The following is a 27,699-nucleotide window of genomic DNA, read 5'->3' on the forward strand; positions in this document are numbered from 1 at the left end:
GTTATTTTGAAAAAAAATTATTTTTAGCAGACAACCACCGTTATCTAACTTACTTTGAAAAAATGGATTGCATTAGCAGATTATTCTTTGGAATGAATCAAACTTATAGATGAAAGTGGGTTTATTTATCTATTTATACATTGGCTTGGTCCACAAAAGACTGAAGGTAACTTAAACAGTGTTCAACATCTTAAATATATTATTCTCCCCAAAAGCTAGCAGCTTCCAAACTTGATTTAATATTCTGCATGTTTTCTCTCCGTTGCTTGGTAAATATATTTGCTTCTCCTTTCTGCAATCGACGTCTGATAGCTGATTTTTGCTGTTTTGTCAACTGACGTTTCACCTTCTGTTTCACCAGTTCCTGGGAAGAGTTTGCAAATTATTACCACTGATATTAAACCATTTGAAGGAGTAGAAATTCAATAAAATATTTATACTAATAAAAGCTTTCAAATTCGAATATACTGAGAATAAATTGTAAAAGTTCCAAACACTGATAGTACTATAGGTACCTACAATAAAACAGGTGAAATTAAATTCCTAACACAAATACAGATTATATAGAAAGTAGTACAGTAGATGGTCACAATTCTTAAACCCAAAATCACCACAGTGCCATCTAGTGCTCATCATGAAAACAAAAGACATGAAAACTGCCTGTTCTGCTTTCTAGGTAAGAGTAGGCATCATCTTATAACAGAAAACAAATTTTGAAAGCATTTACTATTGGTCAATATACACAAGAAAATCTTCAAAACACCCTGATGTTATGAATGAAAAAAGTCTTCATATAATTTTTTGGAGAGGAAGGAATTCTCATAGTGAATAATCACAAACTAAAATACTAGCTAAGACACAGGTGATGCATGTCACATGACTTCCAAGATGAGTATGAATTGAAAAATACTTAGTTTGCAATGCCTTTTATTTTTCTTGCTCAGAAGCACCAGTCTGTTTATAAATTGTATGAACTCTTGCATCATCTGACTTATCTCCTAATAAAAACAAGGTAAATACTACAAAAGCAGAAATAAAGGCTTTCTTTTTTTGAGGTATTTTTGCTATATAGCATGTGGGATCACCAGACAGACAGAGACAAAGTGAGAAACCACTCCCTGGGGGATGTGTGTGTGGGGGGGTAAGGCTATGCCTCAATCCTTTTTCCTCCATTCTCAGGATTTTGGGCAGTGCCTCAACCACTAAGCTACCTGCTGGCCCCAATTAAAATGTTTTCTTAATATGCTCCACCATGTGTGTGCAAGAAGCAGAATTTATTAAAAATTTCTTAAAGGGCTGGCTCCACGGTACAGCGGTTATGGGACCCAGCTCTCACATGGATGAATGCTGTTTGAATCCCGGCTTTGGCAGCTTGTAAAACCAGATGTGCAATGCAGACTTTGGAATATTTTACATAGTTAAGCAGACTATAATCAATTCATTTGACAAGAATTGAATCTGTGTTTCAGTCTAATGTTTCAGTCTAATGTTTCTTAGTGGGAAGAAAGTAAGGTATAATAAGGGAAACAGAGAAGGATTCAGAATTCAAGTTCCACAGAGGCTGATACCCCAGGAGATGTGCCCCTCCCCAACCCCAAGAAAACCTGAGACATAGAAGGATCTGATACCCCCAAGTTCCACACCCCTTTCCTCCTCCAGGAAGCCAGGAAACCTCCACTCCAGCAGAAGGCCAGGATCTTTAACATGGGCAACACTGTCAGAATTCTGAAGGGCAATTATTTCCAAACCACAATCTAAAACTCCCAGTTAAATGTGAGGCGAGGATAAAGACATTTTTAGTAATAAAAGGTCCGCAAAATCTTTACTCAATAAACTACTGGTCATGGATGTTGCCAAATAAAGAACTAAATAAGAGAAGGAAATGAGATTAGGAAAGGAGGGTCCAACGGCCAGAAGGTGAGAAGCAGCAGGGAGACAGCAGTGGAGCACGTACTACATAGAGAAGAGGAGGGGCCTAGAGTATTTCCGAGGGAGGAGAAATCAGTTTTTTTCTCTAAGTTTCCTGCCAAAATTTTCTCTTAGTTCTTAACTTTGATGGGACTGTAAGGTAATCATGTCAAGCAAAATAAGGAGATGGTGGATTAATGTACATGAACTTTCATCCATACTCTGAACAATTCAGAAATCCTACAAGGTTATTTTTCTTTATGTTAAAATGAAAAAAAATTCTATTTAATATATTTTTAAGAAATGGTGAAACATGAAATAAAATATTAGGTGTTATTTTAGGTAGTATGTATATAAAAATTAATGAAATCCATGATTTTTTGATTGTTGTTGTTAAACCCAAAACATTCTTTCACTAGGTGGTGGCCACATACATATTTATTAAAAAGCAATATATCTGCTTAATTCTAATTAAATTCTGTTACATATTAGCAAGAATACAGTTCACAAATGACCAATGAGTAGGAACTATAAAGAATATTTTAGGGGTGCCCTGTAGTTCTGGAAGCCATACGGAAGATCAGGGTTCGACTATAAAGGCAACCTGTACATCCAGGATACTTGTGCCCGTCATCTTGGCTGGTTGGGAAGAGTTGGGGGAGGACACAGCATGAAAGCTTGTTGAGGGTGTTTGTCTCTCCTTTTCATTAAGTAAATAAATAAAGTAAAAAAAATTCTTTTAAGGAGAAAAGCAGATCTTCCAGTTTTAGAAAACAAAGTCTTTTCCTTTTGTACAGATACTATATCAAGTATAAGTTAGTGAAGGAAACAGTTTGTTTTCTCCTGACCTTTTAGTGAAATGAAATGTGACCTCAAGGAACACAGTGTGACAAAATTTTCAAGACTGTAGTGTTAAGATGATGAATTTGTGTCAAATGATGAGGGAAACCTTTGTTGACTATGCTAAAATAAAGAGATTTTTTCCCCTCCTTTTCCTTTAATGATGCAGTTCATAAAGTCTAATGGGTAGGAGTGAAAGTTTGGCTTCACTCATGAGTTTTAAGTTCATGCTGCTGGCTGTGAAAAGACGTGTGAGCAGAGCAGGATCAGAGCAGTAAAATGAATACTGGCTAAAACACATAAACACAACTGAAATCTGGACCCTTGGAAAATGTCAGTGCCATCAGCTTCACATACAGAAGAGAGCATAACTTAGAACTGCATAAGGCAGCATGAATTAACAATCTATCTTTTCTTAATATGAAATGATCAATTTTATACCACTATTGATTAAAAAAAAAAACCCAAAAAACACATTTTTCAGGAAGAAGAAATGAAAAATGCCCCAGAAGCTGATGCTAGTCAATATTGGGGGGGCGGGGCCCTCCTACTATACAACACCCACTGTGCTCCCATGTCACTTATTGGCATCTGCCAGAGACTGCTTTTGAGAAACAATGCAATGATGACTGATTCTATGCTCATGGGATTTTGGTGTTCTAATATACTTTTTGTATAGAAAAATAATTTGCTGGTGTTTTAGTGCTAAATCAATAAAGGAAGATATATTCTCTTAAAATACTTATGTATACTTCTGATACCCCAGAAATAAAAGCATACTATATTTTAAAATATAGTAACTGTTAGGGCCAACAGGTGATGTGGTGGTTAAGGTGTTAGATTAAGATTCTCCTATGGCTGATCGAGATACGTGCCCCAAACTCAGTGGTTGAAAATCACGCCAGGCGTGTGTGTGTGTGTTTGTGTGTGTGTGTGCGCACCCAAATCCCAGGAGGATAATGGAGAAAGGACTATGATGTGGCCATCTCTCAGGGTGTGATTTCTCACCTTCCCTCTGTCTCTCTCCAGCAAGTGCATGCACCCTATGGCAAAAACCTAAAAAAAACCCCAGAAACCCAAAACAAAGACAGTACTGCTATTATTGTTATTATTTTAAGTTTGCTATAGAGCACACATACTCATCAGAGAGAGAGAAAGAGAGAGAATGAGAAGGCAAGCTTCCGAGTCTAGGCCTTGAACTGGGGTCAGCCATGTGGGAGTCCAGCATCTTAATCACCATGCCACCTGCTGTCCGAGTACTGTTATTTTTACTTTGTTCCTGATAGCTCTGATTTAATTTTGTAAATATCACATATCATCCACTATAGGACATATATTAAGTTGTCAGGAAAATCATGACTTCATGACTTATTTTTCTATGTTTTTCTACACAAAAATGTGTGAAGAGATTCCTGATGATCTATTTTAATTTATTGACAACATTTCTGAACTTGAAATAAGAAGACAGAGAAACAGAATTTTTTTTAACTCATTTTCCATTGAATCATCTTATTTCCTTGTTTCTTTTACCTTTAAATGGATCATTTTTTACTCATTGTAACTAGTTATCACTAAAAAAAACTTTGATGGTACTCAATACTTTAAGCATAAGGGAAAAAAAACCCAGCATACCGCTTATGTAATTCTAATTTATGGTGAAAAAAAAAGATTAATGACTATGTTGGTTTATTTTCTTACATTGGACAGAAAAAAAATTTTAGAAAAGTCCATCAAGGGCCAGCTGAGGCATGGTAGTTAAGGAAGCTGAATCACCCATGGCCAGCTGCATATTTTGAGTCTCAGACTGGCAGAAACACACCTGATGCATGTGTGTATGTACCCAAAATCCTGAAAGGAGGGAGAGATGGAAGAAAAGGGATTGCAGTGAGACAATTCCCCATGTGGGATGCTTTCTCCCTCCCTCTCCTCCTTTCTCCAGTAAGCGGCATGCACCCTCTAGCAAAATTTTTAAAAAGTAAAAAAAAGCCTAATCAAATAGTTTCAAAACATTGCTTAAACTAGAAGAAAGGCTAGAAAATAATGTGGTGTGCAGTGGCCATAATGCATTAGTGTTTGCTGAATGACTGCCAAAGGACTTAGGAAAGTAAGAAAACCAAGAATAGCTTTGTTTCATTTGTTAGATGAATTATATAATATTTGATAATTTAGGTTTTTAAATGACAAGAGTGATTTATCTTCATAATACTGACATCAGGAAGTAAATGGTTTTGCACTGGAAGATGTGATTATCTAACCTGACTCCTCCTTCTGGCTAGCTCTGAAAGGTGACTTGCAGACCAAGGAACTCCTAGGTAGGAGATGGACTGTATTCACTGTCCTCTCCACAAAAAAAAATTTTTTTTTTTTTTCAAATCCCTTTGGACATTTGCTGCTAAATGTCCAAAGAGCCAAACAAAAAGCCTGAGACACCAAAACTCTTAAGATTATTTATTTTCCTCCTTAAAAATTTAAGAACAAAATAGCTAGTGAGGCTGGTGCTTCTATGCATTTCAGTCACACTGCTGTTACTAGCTAGGCAGCTTTGAGCAAAGAAACATAACATAACCTATCTGGGCGTCAATTTTCTCGTGAAAATGACAGGACTAATAAATCAACAAAGGCCTCTTTGGATCTAAATTTCCATGAGATTGATCCTTTAAGTGGCTTGTTCCTAAAGGTTTTGATCAATCCAGCTGTTTTTTTTTTTTTTAATTATTTTATTCAACTTTATTTATCCATTTATTATTTATTTATTTAATTTGACCAGAGAGGGACAGAGAGAGAGAGAGAGAGAGAGAGAGAGAAAGTAAGCTGCCAGGTCTGGGACTCAAACCGTGGTTAGCCATGTGGGAGTCCAGCATCCTTAGCCACCACACCACCTGCCAGCCCCTCCAGCTCTGTTTTATTACTAAATTTGTAGCTGTAATTTTATAACATTAACATGTGAGGTCTTAAGCTGTCTTGTACACCTTGTAATCCTCATAGTGCCCAAGCTAATCAATCTCTCCACAGTACTGGCTTAATAAACGTTTAGTAAATGCTGAAATAAATACTTACTGGAGGGATAGTTGAACAACTTACGACACTGCCTGCAGAAGTAATACTGAGAGTTCTTCTTCTATAATTATTAATATCGTCCATATTTTCTTCATCTCTTAAAAAAAAAACAAAAAACAAAAGCCCCAGAATTTATACAATTTTTATAGTGTAATTAATTTTGTTTGATAAATTTATAGCATTTCTTGCATGGTAGTAAAACTTATAGATACATACTTCAGAAAGATTACATTCAAAATTTTATGAAGGTAAAAGTACAATCATCTACAGTTCAGCTCATATATTAAAAATTTTTCTTTTCTTAGCATTATGTTATAGTCACTATTAAAATTTCAAAATGGTACAGTTTCATCATCAGAATTTTTACTTGCCCAGAACTCATGTACGTTTTTCACTAATCCTTTGCTTTCACTGAATTACAAAAATTTGCCTCTCACAATCTAAATTTTTCAAGATACTTTCTTGTCACTGTCCCAAATAACAGTAGATGTAATGGAAACAGAAATAGTACTCTATATGTAACTCTGTTCTGCTGCATTGCAAACAAACTGCAATTATGCATGAACTTTTTTCTGCAGTGCTCAAAAGTTTCGATATGTACAATGCATAAAAAGTCACACAATTATTAATGTCCAACAGTTAATATTTTTCAACGACATGTTATTGTTGCTTCTACTTTGATAAATTCTTTGCCCCACATATGTCCAGAGAATGAGAACAAATTACTCCCATTCTGTGCTTAGATCATTGAATGCCACCTAGATTTTCTTCTAATACTGTGATGGCTAATTTTATGTGCCAGCTTGACTAGGTCACGGGTGACAAATACTTGGCTATGGCTCTCCTAGGACCCAACTTGTGTCTTCAGGTCATGAGACTTCTCAGCCTTCACAACGCACCAGCCAGTTCCTTAGAATCAATCTCCACTGGTTTTGTTTCTCTGGAGAACCCAGACTAATAAATCATGTATGCAAAATCTGAAATCACTGTCACCCGACTTTTTTCTCTTAAGCTTCTGCCTTAGTTTTTCAAGTTTATTATCAATGGCAGTAGCCCCAAGACTTAAGCCTGTACTATGTGGAAAAGGAACAAAAGTTTATGTTTTACTTCATAAACTAAACTGTAAAGATACAGGCAGTCTTAAGATGTAAGTCCAAACATGTACTAGAAGTGCTGAATATATTGTTGATCTAATTTTAATTGTCAAGTTACTCTTTTGAAATAAATAAAACCAGTATTTCATTAAACTATAATTTGTTTCTGGATAAGCTAGCCCAAATTTAAAATTTAAGTTTTAGGATTTTGGTAATCTGAGTTTAACTTACTTTAATTTCTAAGAAAAAAAATAAAAAACCCCAAAACCAAAAACAAAACCCCTCTATAATACCATTATTTAATTTTAACTGTACATGAACAAAGGATAGGCATTTCAAAGTACCAGGGAAAATTCATGGTAGAATTTCTGCTTTTTATGCAGAAAGCACATTGACTGCATGTTTTACATATTTATATGCCTTCTCTCTCTCTTTTTTTTCTTTTTTGAGAGATTTTAGCTATAGGGCGCGTGCGCTTGCCAGACAGACAGCGAGAGACATAGAGACAGAAAGCGAGAAATCATCGCCCAGGGGGGATGGTCATGCCGCAATTCCTTCTCCTCCATTCTCCTCTCGGGATCTTGGGCACGCACGCACACGCGCCTGGAGTGAGTTTTAAGCCCCCGGTTCCTGGACGCGAACCGCGGTCGACTACGTGGGAGTCCAGCAACATAGCCATTATGCTAACTTGCTGGTTCCCCATATTTATATGACTTTATGTAACTCTCACATTAGACGTAGTTATGCATGTAAAACAGCTCATCCACTGAAATCCTAATCAAGATTTGCATTAGTGCTCTGAAACTCATCAGTTTTTACTTTCAGGAAGATTTACTTAAAATTTAGTTCATAGGCTACCTAAAATCAGGTCAACAGAAAAGGAGGATATTTTGAGTTTTAACAACAAAAAAGGTTATCTGGCTTACATCTCACAAAACGGTGGCAGAATACACCTCTGTCCTACCATTGGAAGACATTCATTTCCCAGAATCAAAGAAAGTATTGGTCTTGAGATTAAAGTCAAAAGGCAATCACCAGAAATCTATACCTGAAAGGCCTGAGCTCTTTGTTTAATGACGACAAGCCAATCAGATGAGGGCATTCATCTTCACACTCTTCGGAGCCAGCAGGCACTCCATTGTGACCCATCTGACCATCTTGCCTGGCGTCATTCTCAGTTCTGTTTCTTTCCTCAGAAAGCTCAGTTACAGCACTGTTTTTAGCAACTTGCCCTTCTATTTCTTCTAAAGCTTGACTGAATCTAGTCAGTTCAAAACTGTGCGCATCAGTACTCCCCTCTGATAAGCTGTCTTCCTTTATTTGTTCAAGGTCTCCAGACAACCTGCAACTGCTGCCACCTGATTCTTCTGCAGACTTGCCTTCACTTTCATTTTCTGACCTATAAATCTCTGCTTTTTCTGGAACCTCTTCATCAGAAAGTGAGAATTCAGATCCCTCCTCTGTCTCAACACTTTTATCATCTGGACCTACTGGATGAAGCAGTTCATCATCCGCCTGCATTTCCTTTGTGTAGCCACTAGCAGAAACCTCCACATCAAGAGAATCTTCTCTCCTAGGGAGAAAAAAAGTGTCAAACATTGAAAGAAAAAAAATTATTTATCTGAGATGGATAGATATCAATTACACTAATAAGATAGAATTCTCAAATGAGTTTAACAGTTTATACACTTTAAAGATTTTTCTGTATCTAAAATGTAATACTTAATATGTAAGTACACAAGTATAAAAAAATACATGTTGCCTGTAATTTTAAGAATAAAATGATGACTAGAAAGAAACATGCTATTTTAAAAAAAGTTATAGAAACTTGCACTGATATTAACTTAGTAAGTTAATTTTCTAAGGAGTGTAAAGATTTTTACATTATATGTCTCATTTCATATCAGAAAACATCTTAAATACATAAATATGAGAAAATTTAGCTTTGAGAATGTAATTACATATAATTATATCCCATGAATCAATTAAAGATAGCTCCTGTTTTGAAGGAAGGAAAATCAAGTTTTAATAAACTCTGGTTTGTTTTGTGTGAATGGGTTATTCATGTAACATCTAAAATAGAATAAGATATCTTGAACTTATAGGACATTAGATATGTTCCTTCCCAAGATTCAGAAACAGTGCCTGAATAGATCAAAGGCAGGTATGTTTTTAAATATAATTTATGTCCAGTAGAGCAGTAATATTCAACAGCAATTATAATGTTTCAAAGGTCAGTATTTGGAAAGTTTTTTAGATCACAGTTTAAACTTAAGAACTAAATACATTAGATACTTGAAAGAGTCCTGCCATTCTAAGCAATGCAGAGTACAAACCTGATATCACTAAAGGTCGGATAAAGCTCACTTTCATAGCCAAAACGTTTCATAAAGAAATCTCTAATGCATTTAACATCTCTGTCGAAATACCTGTAAAAACAAAAATCATTTTTGATAGTTTTTATTGCATGTCTTTTTTATTAACCAATGACACTACCTGTTCTATTTGTTATAAAATGCCTGCTCTTACACGAAGAAAAAATGATGTTACACAAAAGGAAAAAGAAATCAGTTGCCACTATGTCTGAAAAAGTGAAATCTGAAAAAAATCTCAAGGGTATGAGCTGTCAATGCCATACAGTTTCTGTGGTTAGTCAAGTCAAGGCTTTCTAGCAGTTGTCCACTATATGATACACTAGGGGAAGGTAAGTATGAATCCCAGGAAAGAAGACTGTGGGCCTACACCGGGGCAGATTTCCAGTTATGGTCTTTAATCCCCAATCTGTCTGGCTGTGCTTCCCATCAGCAAGGCCAACTAGAATCCCTCCCTAGCCAACTGGGAAAGCTGTCTAAAAAGACCTTAGTGACTCAGAAGGAAAAGTCTGGAGACTACCGCATCATGTTTTTGTCCCTTTGTTATCTATTGTTGGATTTGCAATAATATCCAAGGGGATAAATAGCACTGTGTTTTATAGTGGTTTAAGGACATGTTAATCTAGACTCAGGAAAAAAAGGAATTTTGAATATCAGTTTACTTTTTTGGCAACCATAAAGCAGCAAGGACAGGTTAGATCCACCATAAGATTTCCAGATAAGGGAGAATTAAGGACAGTACAACATGGAAATGACTAAATTATTATTTTGAGAAAGATGGCATTTGGAAATAGGAAGATAATGCTACTTTTCTTTGATTTCAGGGAACTCTAGGAAAAAAATCTTAACAAATTTTAAAATTATCATTTTATACATGCTCACATTTCCACTATCAGAAGTAACTTCTTCAAAAGCAAAGACAAGGTTTATTTATAACTCAATCTCTAGTGATTAGCCCAATTCCTTTGCCCTAATAAGATTCATAAACTCAAATGAAATCACTATGTCTCGCCATAGGATGTTGTGGCCTAAACTTGGGAATGTCATTTTCTGTCATCAATCTCTTCTTCAAATCTGGTGGTTCCCAGATGTTCCTTTATTGTGTGACTCTGCTACTCCATAATAATGAAAATGGTGGTAAATCTTTTCTAGAATACTGACCACCCAAGTGTCAGGCATTAATCTTTTAGTATTGTTTTGTCAGAAATATATTTTAAGTTTATTTTTAAATGGCAGTTCTTTCTCCCACGTATGTATACATACACATTTTCTAATGGAAACCAGGATTAGGATAAGCTTCATTTAACATAAACTACTTCAGGCTCAAACTATGCAAGAATGAATATACTCTATTACATAAATGATACCAGTTATTACTTTTGAAAAAAAGCAATTTCTCAAAAAACTTGGAGTAGGAAGAGAACAAAAGCACTTACCCTTAATTTGATTACAGTTGCATCACAGAATGAAAACAAATAAAGGAAAAGTTCATATTTCACAACTTGGCTAGTTTAAGTGGTGAAGCAATATGAATATGATTATTTGCAATGTATAAAGTGAATCTCCACTGTGTCAAGGATGAAGTTTTATAGAAATTTGAATAATAAGAACGAAAGCTAAATATGATATGAGATAATTACCACTGGACTGGCAACTGAAACCACACTTTTACTAAAGCCATAAAGACTATTGTTATGCTTGGGGAAGCCTTTTAGAAGTCTCCGGGTAGTAGAAAAAACAGGGAAAATTAAGTTATGAGGTGGTTCCAAGGCCCCCCTCACCATGTCCCTACTTCTGTGTAGGATTGTGTCTGTTGTAGTAACTGGATTTCCACTTAAAAGTCTGAAAAAAGGGTTCAACAGCTAAGAGTTTGCCTTTTGGAAGTCTGTTGAATTATAACACAGGAGTTAAGATTCTTTTGATGGTTCCTTCATTTTGGTTTATATAAATAAAATAGACAGGCAAGCAATTTCTTCAGATTTCCAATACACAGAATAAAATTAACTAATATATAATAAAACTGCATCAGAATACATTTTTTCCCCTTTATGAGTGACATGGAGGTTAAAGTGCTGGACTCCCATATGGCCGACTGTGATTTTTGAGTCCAGAACTGGTGGCTTGGACATGCTAGGTACATATGGGTGAGTGCTCAGAATCCTGAGAGGATAATGAAGCAGAAGAGACTGCAGTGTGGCCATACTCCTGAAAGGTGATTTCTCCCTTTTAATCTCTTTGTATCTCTGGAGAGTGCACACGCCCTGTGGCAAAAACCTAAAAACAATGAATTTCCCCTTTAAAATAATAAAGTGTCTTTCATCTCTCATGGGATTTCCCCCCCCCCCCACTTTGTCAGAGAGCATATGTACTCACCAGACACAGAGAACAGTAAGGAGAAAAAGAGATTGACAGAAGGGAGAAAAAACACTCCCCATGGGGGATGGCCATGTCACAATCCCTTCTCTTCCATCTTTTGCTTATTTTGGGATTCTGGTCATGCACGCACATGTGTCCAGTGTGTTTTTCAAGCTGTGGGGTCTTAAGACTCAAACCGTGTAGTTGACCAAGTGAGATCCAACTGCCTTCACCACCAGGCTACCAGCTGGCCTTGGAAAAATTTTAGTAGCTGGATATCCTTAATAATAACAATAATAATAATAATAATAAACACAAACATTTTAACATCAACCATTCAATGAACCAGGTACTGACCCAAATGATATTACTGCAAAATTGGAAAATCATGAATAGGAAACGATTCCACCCATCATGCACAAACACACCCAACATTCAGAATCAATTTCAGTATATACCATTCAGCGTTGGGATGAGAAGTTGAAACCATCTGTGGAAAATCAATCATGGTGATATGGTCATCTTTATCCAAAATGAGATTGAATTCATTGAAATCTCCATGAATCAGCCCATGATTTGCAAGTTTGACAATTAGTTCCATAGCTTCATCATATACTGATGCAGGATCTTCAACATGGTGTATTTGACATCTGAAAGTATTTTAAGTATGAAAATAGGTTATAAGTTCTCATTTATGATTTTAATGAAAGCAAGTCTGTATGTATGCTTACATTTTATTTCCATTCCCCGTCTCCCCAGTTTTCTTCTCATTCTCATTTGCACAGACATCTTCATATTTTTTTTGAAAAAAAAAAAGACACACTTTGCTTTGATTCTGCATTTTCTTCCCACTCCTACCCCCTTTCTTTGTTCTGTGTAGCCAACTCATCTACATGTACCCTTTCGAATTTCTTCCCTCACTTTCCACTGACTCCATTGCAAATAGGTTCTCACCTGCCTCATTCTAATGGAACAGCACTTGTCAAGACTACCAATGACTTCCAAGTTGCTAACTCTAATGTTAATTCTTGGTTATGATCATATCTGGTCAGCTGGCCTCCTTGGAAAACTTTTTTCACCTTAACTCTTTCAACACCATACTCTTGCTCTTCAAGTTTTCCTCTTTCCATTGATCATTCTTTCTTAGACTTTTCTGTTAGTTCTTTGTCTTTTTCCTGACTCTGAATTTCACAGTTGTTCAAAAGTCAGTTCCCAAACCTCCTATTTCTCTTATTTAGACTCAGTCTTGGTGCTCTCATCTCATCTAACTCATGGCTTTAAATACCATAATACACTGATTTCCCTCACACCTCTCTCTCCAACTTCCAGGTTATCTTGAACTTAGCATGTTCAAAACCGAATCTCTGATTCTGCCCTCCCTTCCAAACTGCTCTTCCTATAGCCTTCCTATTTCTGCAAATGGTAATTTTATCCTTCTAATTAATTTGTTACACAGGCCAAAACCTTTGGTGTCATCCCTGACTTGACTCTTTCTGTATATCTAAATCTAATCTTAAACAGATCATTTGTAAAACACAAGTATCTGACCACTTTTCACCACCTCATGACTACCACTGTGATCAGAGCTACTATCCTCTCCTGCCTAGAGTATAACAATGGTCTTCTAACTTGGCTAATGGTCTGTCTCCCTTGAGTCTATTCTTAATGCAATAGCAGGAGGGAACCAATTAAAATTCTGGTCAGACCATGATTCTTCTCTGCTAAAAACACTCCAATGGCGTTCTACCTCAAAATACAAAAATTTGTGGGAACCAGCAGTTAGCGTAATGGCTATGTCACTGGACTCCCACGTAGTCGACCGCGGTTCGCGTCCCGGACCCGGTGGCTTAAAACTCACGCCGGGCGCGTGTGCGTGCGTGCCCAAGATCCCGAGAGGAGAATGGAGGAGAAGGGATTGCGGCGTGACCATCCCCCCTGGGGGGTGATTTCTCGCTTTCTGTCTCTAATGTCTCTCTCTGTCTGTCTGGCGAGCGCACACGCTCTATAGTGAAAATCTCTCAAAAAAAAAAATAAATAAATAAAAATACAAAAATTTGTTACAAAGGCCTAGAAACCCTAAGTCATCTGGCCACTGGCTTACTTTGTGGTCTCATGACTTACAATTTTCCTTTCTGGTCACTTACCTCCAGCTACACTGGCTTGCTCTCATCCCAGAGTCTATATACTTGCCATTCCCTGTTTGGTACGTTGTCAGCTATCTGCAAGTTTTCGTCCCTCTCTAAGTTTCTGCACTAATAAGGTTTTATATTATTAAGATTTTCCTGACAGCCCTATATATTTAAGTCTCTCCATGTTAGCATTTCCTATCCTTTTACCTTGCTTTATTTTTACCACTTTATTTTTAGCACTTAATACCACCTGGTACATCATATATTTTGATTAATTATTTACTGCATGCTACCTTCCATCGGAATGTAAATTCGATATGGATAGGTACTTTGTTTTGTTCAGTGTTAAGCCTAAAAGTGCCTGGCACATAATAATAATAATAAATATTAAAAAAATAATAAACTTTGTTTTTTCTTTCTTTCTTTTTTTTAAAGAAATTTTTGCTATAGGGTGAGTGTGCTTGCCAGAGAGAGACAGAGACAGAAAATGAAAAATCACCTCCCCTGGGGGATAGCCATATTGCAATCTCTTCTCCATTCTTGTCTTGGGATTTGGGGCAGGCACGCACGCACACCTAGCATGAATTTTAAGCCGCCAGGTCTGAGACTTTAACCACGGTCTACTATGTGGGAGTCCACCGACATAACCATCACGCCATCTCCTGGTCCCAATGAACTCTCAGTAAATATTAAATGAATGAATGAACCACAGGATTACAAAGTCTATACAGCCAGAATGAAACTGAGTTTTATTTGATTTTGAGTCTTACTCCTTTAAGTCCATTTCTAATCTCTCAGAAACAACATCCCGTTAACTGAAAAATTTTTCACTTAAAAACACTGAACTTTAAATCCATTTTTTGAGATCTGTGGTTCAAGAAAAATTAATACTGGCCTAGCTGTAGTAGTATGTACTGGTTAACAGTACTACTTGGGAGGCCGAGGTCACACAAGAGGTCTGAATTGGATTCCTGGCCCACCCTGAAAGCCTGGTGAGGTGGTCCACTTTTATAATCCCAGGTACTTAGGAGGCTGAGGCAGGAGGATCAAGAGTTTGTAGTCAGCATGGGCAACACAGCAGGACTATCTATGGCAGAGCTGGGTGTGGTGATGTAGCATCAGAGTAAGATCCCATCTTAAAGGAAAGAAAAGGAAAAGAAGAATAAATACTTACAGTGGATAACCGTTTATGAGTTCCATGACCACTGCATGGCGATTATAATCAATTGGCTTTGGAACTGGGAATTTCCTCTCATATAATGCCTAAACATAGCAACATAGTTATAAGTTAATTAGGTCACTACCTGTTAAAGAATAATAAAAGCAAATGTATCTTCCCACAAACAGAAGAAAACCACACAAGCATTCAAAAAATTAAAGTCAATATATGGTTATTTAGGCATAGGTTATTTATCTACTATCTATAATAAACTATAAATAAAAACAAAGTTGTTTGAATTCACTTTCCACCAAAAGTGAAGATTTACTAAATATATCCATGAGAGATACAAAAATGAGTATGAAATATCAGCCCTCAAGAAGCTTAAGCCTCTCAGGACCTTTTTTCTCTTATTTTGGAAGTTTTTCATTTATTAAACTATGTTTAAAATATTTAAATAGAAACAAATTCTTTTATAAAACACTCTGACTTCTGGCATATTAGGAAATTGCAAATTCCAAAGGAACACAGGCATTTTAGTTTATAGAGCACTGACCTTTTTCTTCAGACCACAATGTGCACTATATAAAGCTATATTGTGACCAACGCAGCACTGCTGTCAGCCAAATGTCATTTCACACAATCCACACATCTTTTTTCCCCTATGTTTAATTTCTTTTATCCTATTCTTCACCAAATCCTGTTATTACTTGCTTCAAAACACCTTCGATTTATACTCTCTGCCATTTGGAATGCCAACATTGACTTCTAAGTAGGCCTTTATCATTTATGCCTGATAACTCCACTCTGTTGTACCTAACCTAGTCTATCTACTAATATACCAGACTGCCTAGGCCAATGCTCCTTTTAAAATAATTTACAATCAATATTGACTTCAGTCTGACCAACTCTTCCTGGTTTTCAAGTCTCTTTAATCTACTTTATAGTCCTACTTCACCCAAGTCTCTCCAGTAAGCACCTAGGAGTGCAGTGAGGAAGTCACCTCAATGTTTCCTATCCCCATCAACAATCCACACAGGGCTCATATCTATTCATGTTTTTGTCCATAATGGCTCCTCTGCAAAGCACACTGTCTCTTTACAGACAAATCCTATCAAACCTCACAACTTCACTCAACTCCAACTCACTTCAACTTCCTTCATCAGCTATTCATCCCATTGAACTTTTTCTAAGCTCAGTATATACTTTTCTGGGCCAGCTGGTGGTGTGGTAGTTAAGGTGGCTGGATCCCACATACCTGAGTGGGCCATTTGAATCCTGGGTCTAGTGGCTTGAGAAACACACTGACCATGTGTGATGTGCAGCCAAAAGACTCCGAGAGGAGAATGGAGAACAGACTGTGGCATGGCTATCCACCCTTAGGGGCGCTTTCTCACTCCTCACTTCCCTGGGTGAGTGCATGTGCCCTATAGCAAATTAAGAGAAACAACAAAACTTTCTAAAAAACTATTGTTTCAAGTATGCTTGTGGTTATCTTTGTAACTCTGACACAGACTGTACTGATTAGTTTTCGGCATCCATACCTTCACCACACTCTACCCCAGTACTTAATTTTAAACGTTGTCTAGTCTAGGGACCAGCAGAGGGCATAATAGTTACATTGCTGGACTCCCATGTGGTCGACTACAGTTTGAGTCCTGGAACTGGAGGCTTGAAACTCATACCGGACATGTATGTGTATGCACCCAAAATCCTGAGAGAATGGAGAAGAGATTATGGCGCAGCCATTCCCTCTGGGGCGGCGGTGGGGTATGGGGGATGATTCCTCGCTTTCTGTTTCTTTAATGAGTGCACGTGTCCTATAGCAAAAATCTCTCTCCAAAAAAAAAAAAAAAAAAAGGTGAAAGTTGTCCAGTCTATCTCCTACTTTCTGTGGACAGGAATTGAACTTCTCCCCACAGAATTTAAGAATTTTTCAATGCAGACCATTTTGAACATGCCCTGGCAGTTAAACAGCAGATGATAACCTTAAAGATGTTAGTAATTGTCTAGAACCTGTACTAGAGCCTAATGCTCAAATGATAGACTAATCTTTATTGCTTTCTCTCTTAGGAAATACCAATGCATACCAACAGCATATTTATATGCAACTAGGTTCATTCCTATATTTTCAAGATAAACATCCCAAGAAAATATCCAATACAGTTTTGGAAAAAAGTCTAATGATCTTGACCAAGGTGCATACTTATCCAATATCACAAGATACACACTATTAGTATAAGACAAGCAATACAAACACATGTGTGATACCACTATTACTTATTTATACTACCTTAGTAATTTTCCCAAAACTATTCACATACTGGAGCAATTTTCAATAACTGAAATTGCTAAAAAAAAAAAAAAAAAATGAAGAGAGGGTATAATAAGCCTTACTGGACAAAAGAATAAAATCACAATGTTATGCTCTGTTCAGTTTCACTGTCATTGAGATATTTGATTCAGGTATTATTAAAGACATTTAAAACTCCATGGTGAACATTAATTTTGGAGGTTAAAGGTTACGAACTAAAGAATTTTACCACTTTTAAAATACAAATTTGTAAACTGATATTATGTTATATGAAAGAAAAAAACAGTAGATGACTTATCTGAGGTACTAAGGTTTCTACAGATGATAAAGCTCTTGTGTTTCTAATGAGAGGTACAGTTATTAACAATGAATACGTATATAGCCACACATACAAATTTGTCAGGCAATATATCAGGCTACTCCATCTTGATAATACTGTAGAATACATGTTGCCTTTATGCATTAATAACAAAAATACTTTCACATAGAAGGAATTTGGTAGAAAAATAAATAGTGCAGTTAAAGTGACTCGGAGATTGAGTCTGAGGTTAGGGACATGGGGGCAGGCAATAGACTGGTGCTTGTCATTAAGATCTTTGAGCAACATGTATTATTTGGTTAAAAATATATAAAATTATTCTAAAAGTACCTTCATGTAAGCAAATTCCTTCATGGCAGAGAGACGAGATAAATAAAGCCAAGACACATTGTGCCTGTGTTTATGATAATCACGCTTGTTTTTCAGATTTCGAAAGGAGGTTCTTCCTAGTCTGTGAAGCTTTAATGCAAATTGCAGTCCTTCTTCATTTGCAACGATGTAAATATCTAGAGCCAAGATTTTATAAGGATCAGTATCATACTTTTACTCCGATAAGTTAAAAAACATTTTTAACTTTGATTTTATTTGTACCAGATCTTTTCTAATCTAACTAAAATACTTATCACTTAGCAAATCTCTTCATATCCCATGCACTTACAATTTTAATTATAGTGCAAAATAACAAGCCAGCATATATTAATATCTAGGACAAAATAAAGCAGAGATAAAACTGTCAAAGGTGCTCAAAGCCCCTAACACATATGTCAAAATAATTATTTAATTTATTGCAAAGACATCTAATTATTCCTTAATGTCCTATATGTGAGAGAAGTGATTTAATATTTTTCTCAACAACATGAAGTTCAATTCTTCAGTTGCTTCACTGAATATAATATTCAATTAATACAATAAACAGAAAAGAGATCTTTCAGTAAATAATGTATTGACTATCAAAACAAGTTGGGAGGACCAGCAGACAGCGTAATGATTACATTGCTGGGCTTCCACATAGTCGCCCTTGATGGTGGTTTGAGTTCTGGACCTAGCAGCTTAAACTCATGCTGGGTGCAAGTGTGTGCCCAAAGTTCCGAGAGGAGAATGGTGAAGAAGGGGTTGGCATGGTCATCCCCCCCTTGTGGATGATTTCTCACTTTCTGTCTCTCAGGAGAGAGCACAAGCCCTACAGCAAAAATCTTGATTTAAAACAAAACAAAACAAAATAAAATACCAACTTGCTATTTGTAGTAAGTGACATTTAGAACATGTTCTAATTATTCATAAGGAAATTTTAATTATACATGTCTACTAAGAAACATGCTCTGTCACATTGTTGATGGGATTACAAACTGTTGCAAACTTTCTGAAGAAAAATTTGGTAATAATCAACTTTTTAAATGTATATTCCTTTTGTCCTGTCATAGAATGAACTGTAATCCCCCAAAAGCAAACCTTAGCCTTGGATTTCTAACCTCCGAAACTTTGAGAAAATAAATTTCTGTTTAAGTCACTTAGTCTATGGTATTTTGCTATAGCAACTCTAGCAAACTAATACATGCCTCAATAATTCAGTGTCTAAAAAATGCACTTACAAATTTCTTTACACATATGCATAGACACAACTGTATAAGGTGCTGACAGAATCATTTACCGAAAAAGTCTAGAAGTAACTTACATGACCATTACCAACTGAGAACTGGTAAAAATCTATTTTAGAGTATCCATACAATGTAATATCCTGTAACTATGGGCAAGACGTAACTGGTGGTGTGAAATGCTATCAAGGATGCATCAAGAGCGTAATAATCAAGGTATAGAATAGTGAGCAGTTTGCTTTCAATTGTGATTAAAAATATATGTAAATGTACGTCATACGGTATGTATGTATTAACATTTATTTAGTGCTAGAGGCTATGTGTACTTGCCAGAGACAGAGAGACAAAGAGAGGAGAGGAGAAATTACACTCCACGAGGAATGATTATCCCACAACCCCTCGCTCTGACATCTCTCTCTCCTCTAGGGATTTGGAGTCACTGATTCTGGAACTTGAACTCCATGTTTGGCCCTGTGGTATCTGGTTGTCTTAACCACCAGGCCACGGAGTTAGCCAGCATATGTTCTTATTTCTACATATAAACATAGTTGTATATACACAGAAAATTTCTCAAAAAAATATGTGTAATCAATAAGGAGTGTTAGCTTTAGGAAATAACAGGAGACTGTGACTGGGTTAAGAGTGAGACTTAATTTTTATTGTACTCCTTTTTATAAAATATTTACCATTTTGCATGTAATTAATTTTTTAAAAATAAAAATATAGGGACCAGCAGATGGCATAATGGTTACAGTGCTGGATTTCCACGTAGTTGACTATGGTTCGAGTCCCAGACCTGGCAGCTTAAAACTCATGGTAGGCACATGTGCATGTGTGTACAAAATCCCGAGAGGAGAATGAAGAAGGGATTGCAGTGTGGCCAACCCCCTGGGGGTGATTTCTTATTTTCTATCTCTTTGCTTCTCTGTCTCTCTGGGTGAGTGCACGTGCCCTATAGCAAAAATCTCCCTCAAAAATAAATAAAACATAAAAATGTTTTTAAATTGAATTTCTGTTTCATGACTTAGTTCTCATTATATATTACTTAAGTATCTGTAATAGTCAGTATATGAATTTACACTCAAAGTTAAAAGTAGATACTAAAAAATTTAATAGGAAGCCTATACCAAAGAGATGTTCCAGTATTTTTGTTTATAAAATCTCTGCCTACCCCACACACATTGTAAAGTATTTAGTACTCTTTATATTACTTCTTAAACATACAGTACAATCTAGATATAAATATAGAAGATATAAAAACCATAAAAAGTACCACAGCAACTTTCTTTGGAATAGGCTTCCTAATTATTTTACTTTCAAGTTTAATTCTTTCCTCAGTTTAAATAATCTAACTGTACAGGATAAACTATTAATACACAGGATACAAAGCAACATATGCAAGGGAATGGTATAAAGAATATTATTCCCTGTTGGGGCTGGCGGGTGGCATGGTGGTTATGGGTGCTGGACTCCTACATGACCGACTACAGTTCAAGTCCTGGACCTGGAGGCTTGTTCTCTCTTGACAAATTAAAAAATAAAAAAAAAAAAGTCAAGTAATTCTTAAAAAGCTCTGCTCTTTCTGACTTTTTAATGCTAATGAAGATCATTTTTGTCCCAGGGATGTACTTCTTGGGATTCTCCAAATACTCTATCCGTGTATTCTCTCCCCAGGTGACACCTCTGCTCTTGTTGGCATCTGTGTAAGAGAACCCAGGGGCCTGACCTGTCTTCTGTCAGATCATGAAGATTTGTGCCAGTATTACGCTTGGGTTCCTTTTCTAAGGTGTGGCACTGAGCACACTATTCTTTTTTTAGAATTATTTTTAATTTAACGATATTTATTTATTTTAATTTGACCAGAGAGGGACAGAGTGAGGGAGAGGGAGAGAGAAAGAAAGTAAAAAAGCTGCCAGGTCTGGGACTCAAACTGTGGTTGGCCATGTGGGAGCTCAGCGCCCCTAGCCACCATACCACCTGCTGGCCCCAACACTGGGCACACTTCTGAACAAAAATCTTCTTGCCTTCCTCAACATCACCCATTTTTAATTCTTTCTTTTGTCATCCATGTTACAAAAGTTCCCACTCAGAAGCTGGATGTCTGCTCTCTAAGTCCAAGGATCTACTGGTCCAGAATTTTTTTATAATGCATTTTCTAGAAGATTTTTGAAGACTTCCCATACTTACCTTTGCCTTGCTGATCATACTGCTATGATGGAAAAATGTGTGGTTTTTAGATATTTACTGTCTCCTACTACTTCCTTGTGGTATGTATTTTTAACTGTTACAAATGTACAATTTATCAGATCTAAAGTAAGAGTAAGTAAAACTGCCAAAGATTTTAGTTATTAGTGAAAAATTATTTCTTACCATAATTGAATTGTCAGTGATGGCCTTATGGAGAAAATAACCTACTAAACTAAATGTATAGTCATTAATTTTTATTATTTTCAGTCAAATTCCTAATCTACTTGTTTAATAGGAAAAATGTAGAAATTAAAAGAGGAATGTTTTCTTAAGGGAGAATATAAACTGAACTAAAGAAATGACTTTCTATAGTACTATTAACACTTACCTGATTCTTTGCCAACACCCATCTGGTTTCCAACAGACTCAACTACCTGTCTGGAACAAAGTGTTTTCAAAGCCAGGTAATCATAGCCTGCATTGGTCAATCGATAGCCCTGGACAGCTAGGAAGCAAAATAGAAAGACCACATTTAGTCATATTGTACCACCAAGTTGAACACACATTCAAATCATTCAAGAATTTAACTATAGGAAGTCTTAGTTGGAAAAAGACAAACTACCTAGACTTAAAAGTTCTCAATAACTCCTAAAATTTATATTTCTTTTCTAGTGCAGTGTTACTCAAAGTGTGACCCACAGACTCAGTGCTGTTATGATACTAGTCTGTAATTGACTATGACAAATATAAAAACTAGAAAAGAAGGTTTAAGTTCAGGAATTTTTATATTAATTTTACGAAGAATTTATGTTTTCTCTTATTTTTTAAAAGTTTAGTTTTTTTTTTTTCTATGACCAAGTGAGAGAAACAGAAAAAGATAGCAATTCTAATAGGGTTTTGATGCCATGACCTATCCCCAGCCCTTTAGCTGGCTCTGAATTCAGGGCTAGCACATGCCAGGTATACTCAATGATGTTGCTGGACTTCAGTGGGAACCTCCTCATATGAGATTGCCTTGCAAAAACATTGTGTTTTGTTGCTGTGCCAATGTCTAACTCCCTACTTGTTTCTGTGTATCTGTTATCCATTTCGTTTTTCTTTTTCATTCTTTTTTTTTTTAAGAGGGAGATTTTTGCTATAGGGTGCATGTGCTCACCAGAGAGAGGCAAAGAAACACAGAGAGACAGAAAGTGAATCCCCTAGGGGGATGGCCACAGTACAATCCCTTCTCTCAGGATCTTGGGCATGTACATACACACACCTGGCATTAGTTTTAAAAACTACGACTTGAACTGTGGTTGACTACTTGGGAGTTGAGTAATGTAACCATTATGCCATCTGCTGGTCCCATCCATTTTATTTTTCAAGTAATTACTTTTTATTATACTTCATACAAGTAAGGATTTGTGATAGTTTGAAAAAGCCATCCCTCACCACAATTTGAGAAATAATGCTCTAGGGAACCAGCAGTTAGTGTAATGGCTATGTCACTGGACTCCCACATAGTCGACTGCGGTTCGCTTCCCAGACCCGGTGGCTTAAAACTCACGCTGGGCGCGTGTGCATGCATGTCCAAGATCCTGAGAGGAGAATGGAGGAGAAGGGATTGCGGCGTGGCCATCCCCCATGGGGATGACTTCTCACTTTCTGACTGTCTGGCGAATGCATGCGCCCTCTAGCAAAAACCTCTCAAAAAAATAAAAAAAAGAAATAATGCTCTATAGTCCTGTTACAGATTATACTTCCCAAAGATGGCACCAATAATACTTCTGTTGTCCTGTTCTTTATACACTGTGACTTTGCTATTCCCCTTTTTCTACCTCTTCTGATGTGGGTCATCCCTATGATTGTTTTGATTGATAGACTATGGCAGAAGCATGTTATGTCAGTTCTTGGTCCAGTGCTTTACTAGTATGGCAACTCTCACTTCTTGCCTTTTGTAATGCCGGCTCTGGGGAAAACCAATCACCTGAGGGAAAAAAAAAAATCACAAATGATACTTCAAAATACTTACTTTTGGTACGCTCCCAAGCTACGAGTTTGTGTTTCACTAATTCTCTTAAAACTTTATTGCAGCCACCGTGTTTAAGGCTGGCTATAGAAGCGATCAAACTGCAGGGGACGATTTCATGGTTCTTCATGCCCATTTCAACCTGAAATTAAAAGAATCATTATATAATCATAATCACCAAACACTGTTTATCCAAACTATGCCAAGAAATTAATTTCTCAACAAAATTTCCTGTCCATGAACAATTTGCTATCGCCGTTCCACTTTTAGGTTAGGACTTGTGAGTGCCTGACATAGTTAATGACACATAATGAGTAATGAAATACTTGGTGACATCTAAACATGCATTTATTTAAACATAATTATTTATTTAATTTTATTTATTATTGTTATTTAATTTTTGCTATAGGGCATGTGTGCTCACTAGAGACAGACAGAGAACAGAAAAGTGAAAAAGCAAGCCACCAGGTCTGGGACTTTAACCATGGTCGGCCACGTGGGAGTTCAGTGCCTCAACCACCACACCACCTGTTGGTTCCCTTAAACATGCATTAAAAAACTACACGTTAAGTGAGTATTAATTTTTTGAGAGAGATTTTTGCTATAGGGTGTGGCAGTTGCGGGAGAGAGAGAGAGACAGACAGATAGAAAGCGAGAAATCACCCCCTAGATGGATGGCCACACCACAATTCCTTCTCCTCCATTCTCCTCTCGGGATTCTGGGCATGAACATGGCATGTGCCCTGCATGAGTTTCAAGCCTCCAAGTCCGAGATTTGAACCTCAGTCGGCCATGTGGTTATCTAGCGATGTAACCATTATGCCATGTACTGGTCTCAAGCAGGTATTTATTGAGAAAATACTACATGTAGTTATTGGGCTAATTATTGTGGAGAATAAAAAATATTACTAAAAATACTCTCTACCAGCGGAGAATTTACTATTGTAGAAATTTTAAAAAATATATAAATCTAACTTTATTAGAGGTAAGAAGTGGTAAGTGCTTAAAAAAGGTAGCTCAGGGCAGAACAAGAATACCTCTAGCTGAGGAATTTCTATGTATTTATTTATTTAAAACTTTGTTATAGGGAGGATGCATTTGCTACAGTGTAACAAGGTCAGGGGTGTGGGGAGTGAAAAAGTATGCCCTAATATGTGTATGTGTGTATGTGTGTGTGTTTAGGGGTGATGATCACACTGCAATCCCTTTGTTATTTTCTTCTTGGGATTCTGGGAAGGCACTCACAAATGCCTGGTGTGTTTTTCAAGCTGCTGGGTCTGGGACTTGAACTGTGCAGTCAGCCATGTGGGATACAGCCACCTTAACCACCATGCCACCAGTTTGCCAGGAGTAAATGGTTGTAAGGAAGAAGCAACACTTGAGACAGACTTTGAGATGTCAGCATACAGAAAAGCAGACAAGGGGGATATTAAGGGAAAAAAAAATTAATAAAACGACCTTGAAATGGTTCATATACAAGGAAGTACTGTACTGAGCACAGGTAACGACTAGAATACTGAATAGTACAGTGATGGCTCAGATGGGATGGCATGCAAGGTTGACCTAAGGAGGGCTGCAAACACTTCTAAGATACAGAATGCACTGAAATGCAGACTAAGGGGCTTTATACAATATTTACACCGAGGAAAGCAAAACTCTTGAAGATGTTTATAGAAGGAAGGTAACATGAACACAGCTATTTTAAGGACATTACTCTAGCAAGAATATGCAAATTGGTTTAGAGAAGACAAAAACTGGTAGAAGAGTCCTAGAGAACTGCAACAACAGTAAAGCTCAGGAAAAAATAGCAACTGGAAAAGGCAAGTGGCAGTGGTAATGGAGAAAGCATCTGTGGCAGGTAGCATGGGAGGTCTTGGGAACTGGATATGGGAGGGTAGAGGGAATGAAGGGTGAAAGGTGGAAGTGAAGTAGAAGAGTAAGTTTTAAATGATGTCTTTGGTGGAATTTGGGAAAGGAGAATGGGGAAGACAAAGCTGACAAATTTGGTGAGAGTACATAAAGTCAAGTAAGATGTTTAAAGAAAAATTATAAAGGGACCTATACTTAGAAATAAAGTTATAATTAAAATGAAGAACTTGCCAATTATTTGACAGAGGTGAGGGATCAGGTGGATGCAATCACCGAGCAAGAGCAAGAGATAATAGAATAAGGAAGGGTGGGGAACATAATTTAGGGGAAGTTCTAAAAGGTAAGGGCAGTCATCAAGCAAAGATTGTTAACACAAGAAAAGCTCAAGTTCAACCAAGCAGGGTTAAGGAAAGGCACCAATACTGGTGAGAGTCAACTGAGATTGGGATGTTATATTTAATGACTATGCCACTGCTTGATTAACTTCAAAAATAACAAGTACTGCACAGAAAAAGTTTTAGAAGATAAATCTGGTATAATTTTAAAGTAGCCTGACACTAGAGGAAAGGGCTTTTTTTTTTTTTTTTGAGAGGTTTTCGCTATAGGGTGCATGTGCTCGCCAGACAGACAGAGAGAGACATAGAGACAGAAAGCGAGAAATCACCCCCCCAGGGGGAATGGTCACGCCGCAATCCCTTCTCCTCCATTCTCCTCTCGGGATCTTGGACACACATGCACACGCGCCCAGCGTGAGTTTTAAGCCACCGGGTCCGGGACGCGAACCGCGGTCGACTACGTGGGAGTCCAGCAACATAGCCATTACGCTAACTGCTGGTTCCCAATCTGGTATAATTTTGACGTCCCACCAAAACCTTACACTTGAAACTTAGCTCATCTCTATCCCTCAGACTACAACTCTTGATTCTCCTATTGCTGTCAGAAGCATTGAAGAATGAATGACCGTGCTCAGGGAGCTGAGAAGGAAGATATCTTTCCCAAGTAGATATTTCAAGTCCTAATGGAAGACTCAACAGGAAGAGAAAGTGCCTTTCAAATGTCATCTCATTTTCCGTTTTACTAGTTTAGTGCAGAAGTGTTGCTTATGTAGAACTAATTTCAAAAATCCAAAACAAGAAGCCTTAAAATAACACCAGCACCAGTGTGATTCCTATCAAGTATCATATTACATACTTACACAACATAAGCATTTATCATGGGGCTCACTCCTTACCAAAAGATAATGGCTCCTAAATAAACTGCTTTATTATATAAATGCCTAGATCTCTGTTTTGATCTCTGAGCCATAAGCCTAAGGCCAAAAAATCGGATTCTGTCACTCTCCTGATCAAAAGCAATCAGTGGCTTCCCCCACGTTCTACCAAGCCAGTACATGACCTGGCTTTCACCTTTTCTAGCTATATCTTCAACTATTCCTCTCTGGCTTATTGTACTCAACCACACTAGGCCTTTTTCTTTCTTCAAAGACTTTCCTGCCTCAGAACCTTTGCACTTATTACTGCTGTTTTCTGTCTTCAGCTCTTTCCAAGGACTTCACTGGGCTGGCTCCTTCTCCCATCTATTAAGGTTTCCTCTTAACATTTAGTGAGTATTTACTTACTGCCTACCAAGGGCCAAGAGTCTTAAAAACAAAACAAAACAACTTTAATGCCTACCAAGTGCCAAGAGTCTTAAAAACAAAACAAAACAAAACAACAACCCCTGCAGACTGGTTGCTACAGTAAACAGACAAGTTTACTGCACTCAGTCAGGCAGTCTTCCCTGATTACAAAACTCAAAAGTGGCATTCGGGATTCTCTCCCACCAGTTGCACATACTTCCTGTATTAACTTTTATCATCTTCACAGCACTTATTAACTGATACTATTTGTGCTTACTTACCGTTCACTTGACGATGAACAATGTCTCCCTTACCTCCTTACTGTTCTGTACCCCGTTGAAATCCCTAGAACTGCTACTAAAACCCCAGCAAATGTGCTGCGGGAATAAATCAGAAGGCGTGCTCTGCCGGTCTGTACGAGGGGAACACGATGCTGTCACTTAGGAGACGTGTCGGAAGGTCAGTTTTCCAGGCTACAGGGATGCGAGTGGATCGCTTGAGCGCGAAGAGTACAGTACAAAGAGGTAGCGTTTGTTTTTTTGGGGGGGAGGATAAGCTCCCAAACAAAAATCCACCTCTCTGGTGCTTTCTCCCATCCCCAATTTCTGCTACGTTCAGCGCCCGGAGTGTCCCCCGGTCGGCTTCCTGCAAACTTCGAGCAACTCGAAGAGGGTGCGCGGTGGGGAAGAACGGGGAGAAGGGGGCAGCGGGCTCCTTACCGCAGTCAGGACCCTGAAGTCATCCCGGCTCATGTACCGCAACTTGGCCACATTCACCTTCCCCATGGCGGTCCTGGCGGAACCCAGAAGCCTCCTCCAGCGCAGCCGGAGAGCGCAAAGCAGGTCGGGATTCCCGCCGCTCACGTGGTTCACAGC

At 37.5% G+C, this 27,699-nt stretch overlaps 1 protein-coding gene across 1 annotated transcript; it reads right to left on the bottom strand.

The window, feature by feature from the left end:
* Positions 1-106: 106 nt before the first annotated feature.
* Positions 107-27,699, bottom strand: RIOK2 (RIO kinase 2). Its single transcript, XM_006169872.3, has 10 exons — positions 27,544-27,699; positions 23,341-23,479; positions 21,715-21,831; positions 17,878-18,053; positions 14,930-15,018; positions 12,085-12,276; positions 9,236-9,328; positions 7,948-8,472; positions 5,806-5,902; positions 107-364 (listed from the first exon to the last, which is right to left on the bottom strand). Exons 1-10 carry the CDS (start codon positions 27,607-27,609, stop codon positions 200-202), a joined length of 1,659 nt encoding a protein of 552 aa, XP_006169934.1. The 5' UTR covers positions 27,610-27,699; the 3' UTR covers positions 107-199.

This window comes from Tupaia chinensis, unplaced genomic scaffold, assembly GCF_000334495.1.
Source record: "Tupaia chinensis unplaced genomic scaffold, TupChi_1.0 Scaffold147554_1, whole genome shotgun sequence".
NCBI classification, from domain to species: Eukaryota; Metazoa; Chordata; class Mammalia; order Scandentia; family Tupaiidae; genus Tupaia; species Tupaia belangeri.

Bases quoted from the DNA above. Each gene is read 5' to 3' on its own strand.
- RIOK2 (XM_006169872.3), bottom strand. From the start codon at position 27,609: ATGGGGAAGGTGAATGTGGCCAAGTTGCGGTACATGAGCCGGGATGAC. The intron at 9,329-12,084 runs GTATATACTGAA...TTGTTTTTACAG, and splicing joins TCTCATCCCAACGCTGAATG to GTATTTCGACAGAGATGTTA. The intron at 8,473-9,235 runs GTTTGTACTCTG...TTTTCTCCCTAG, and splicing joins CCGACCTTTAGTGATATCAG to GAGAGAAGATTCTCTTGATG.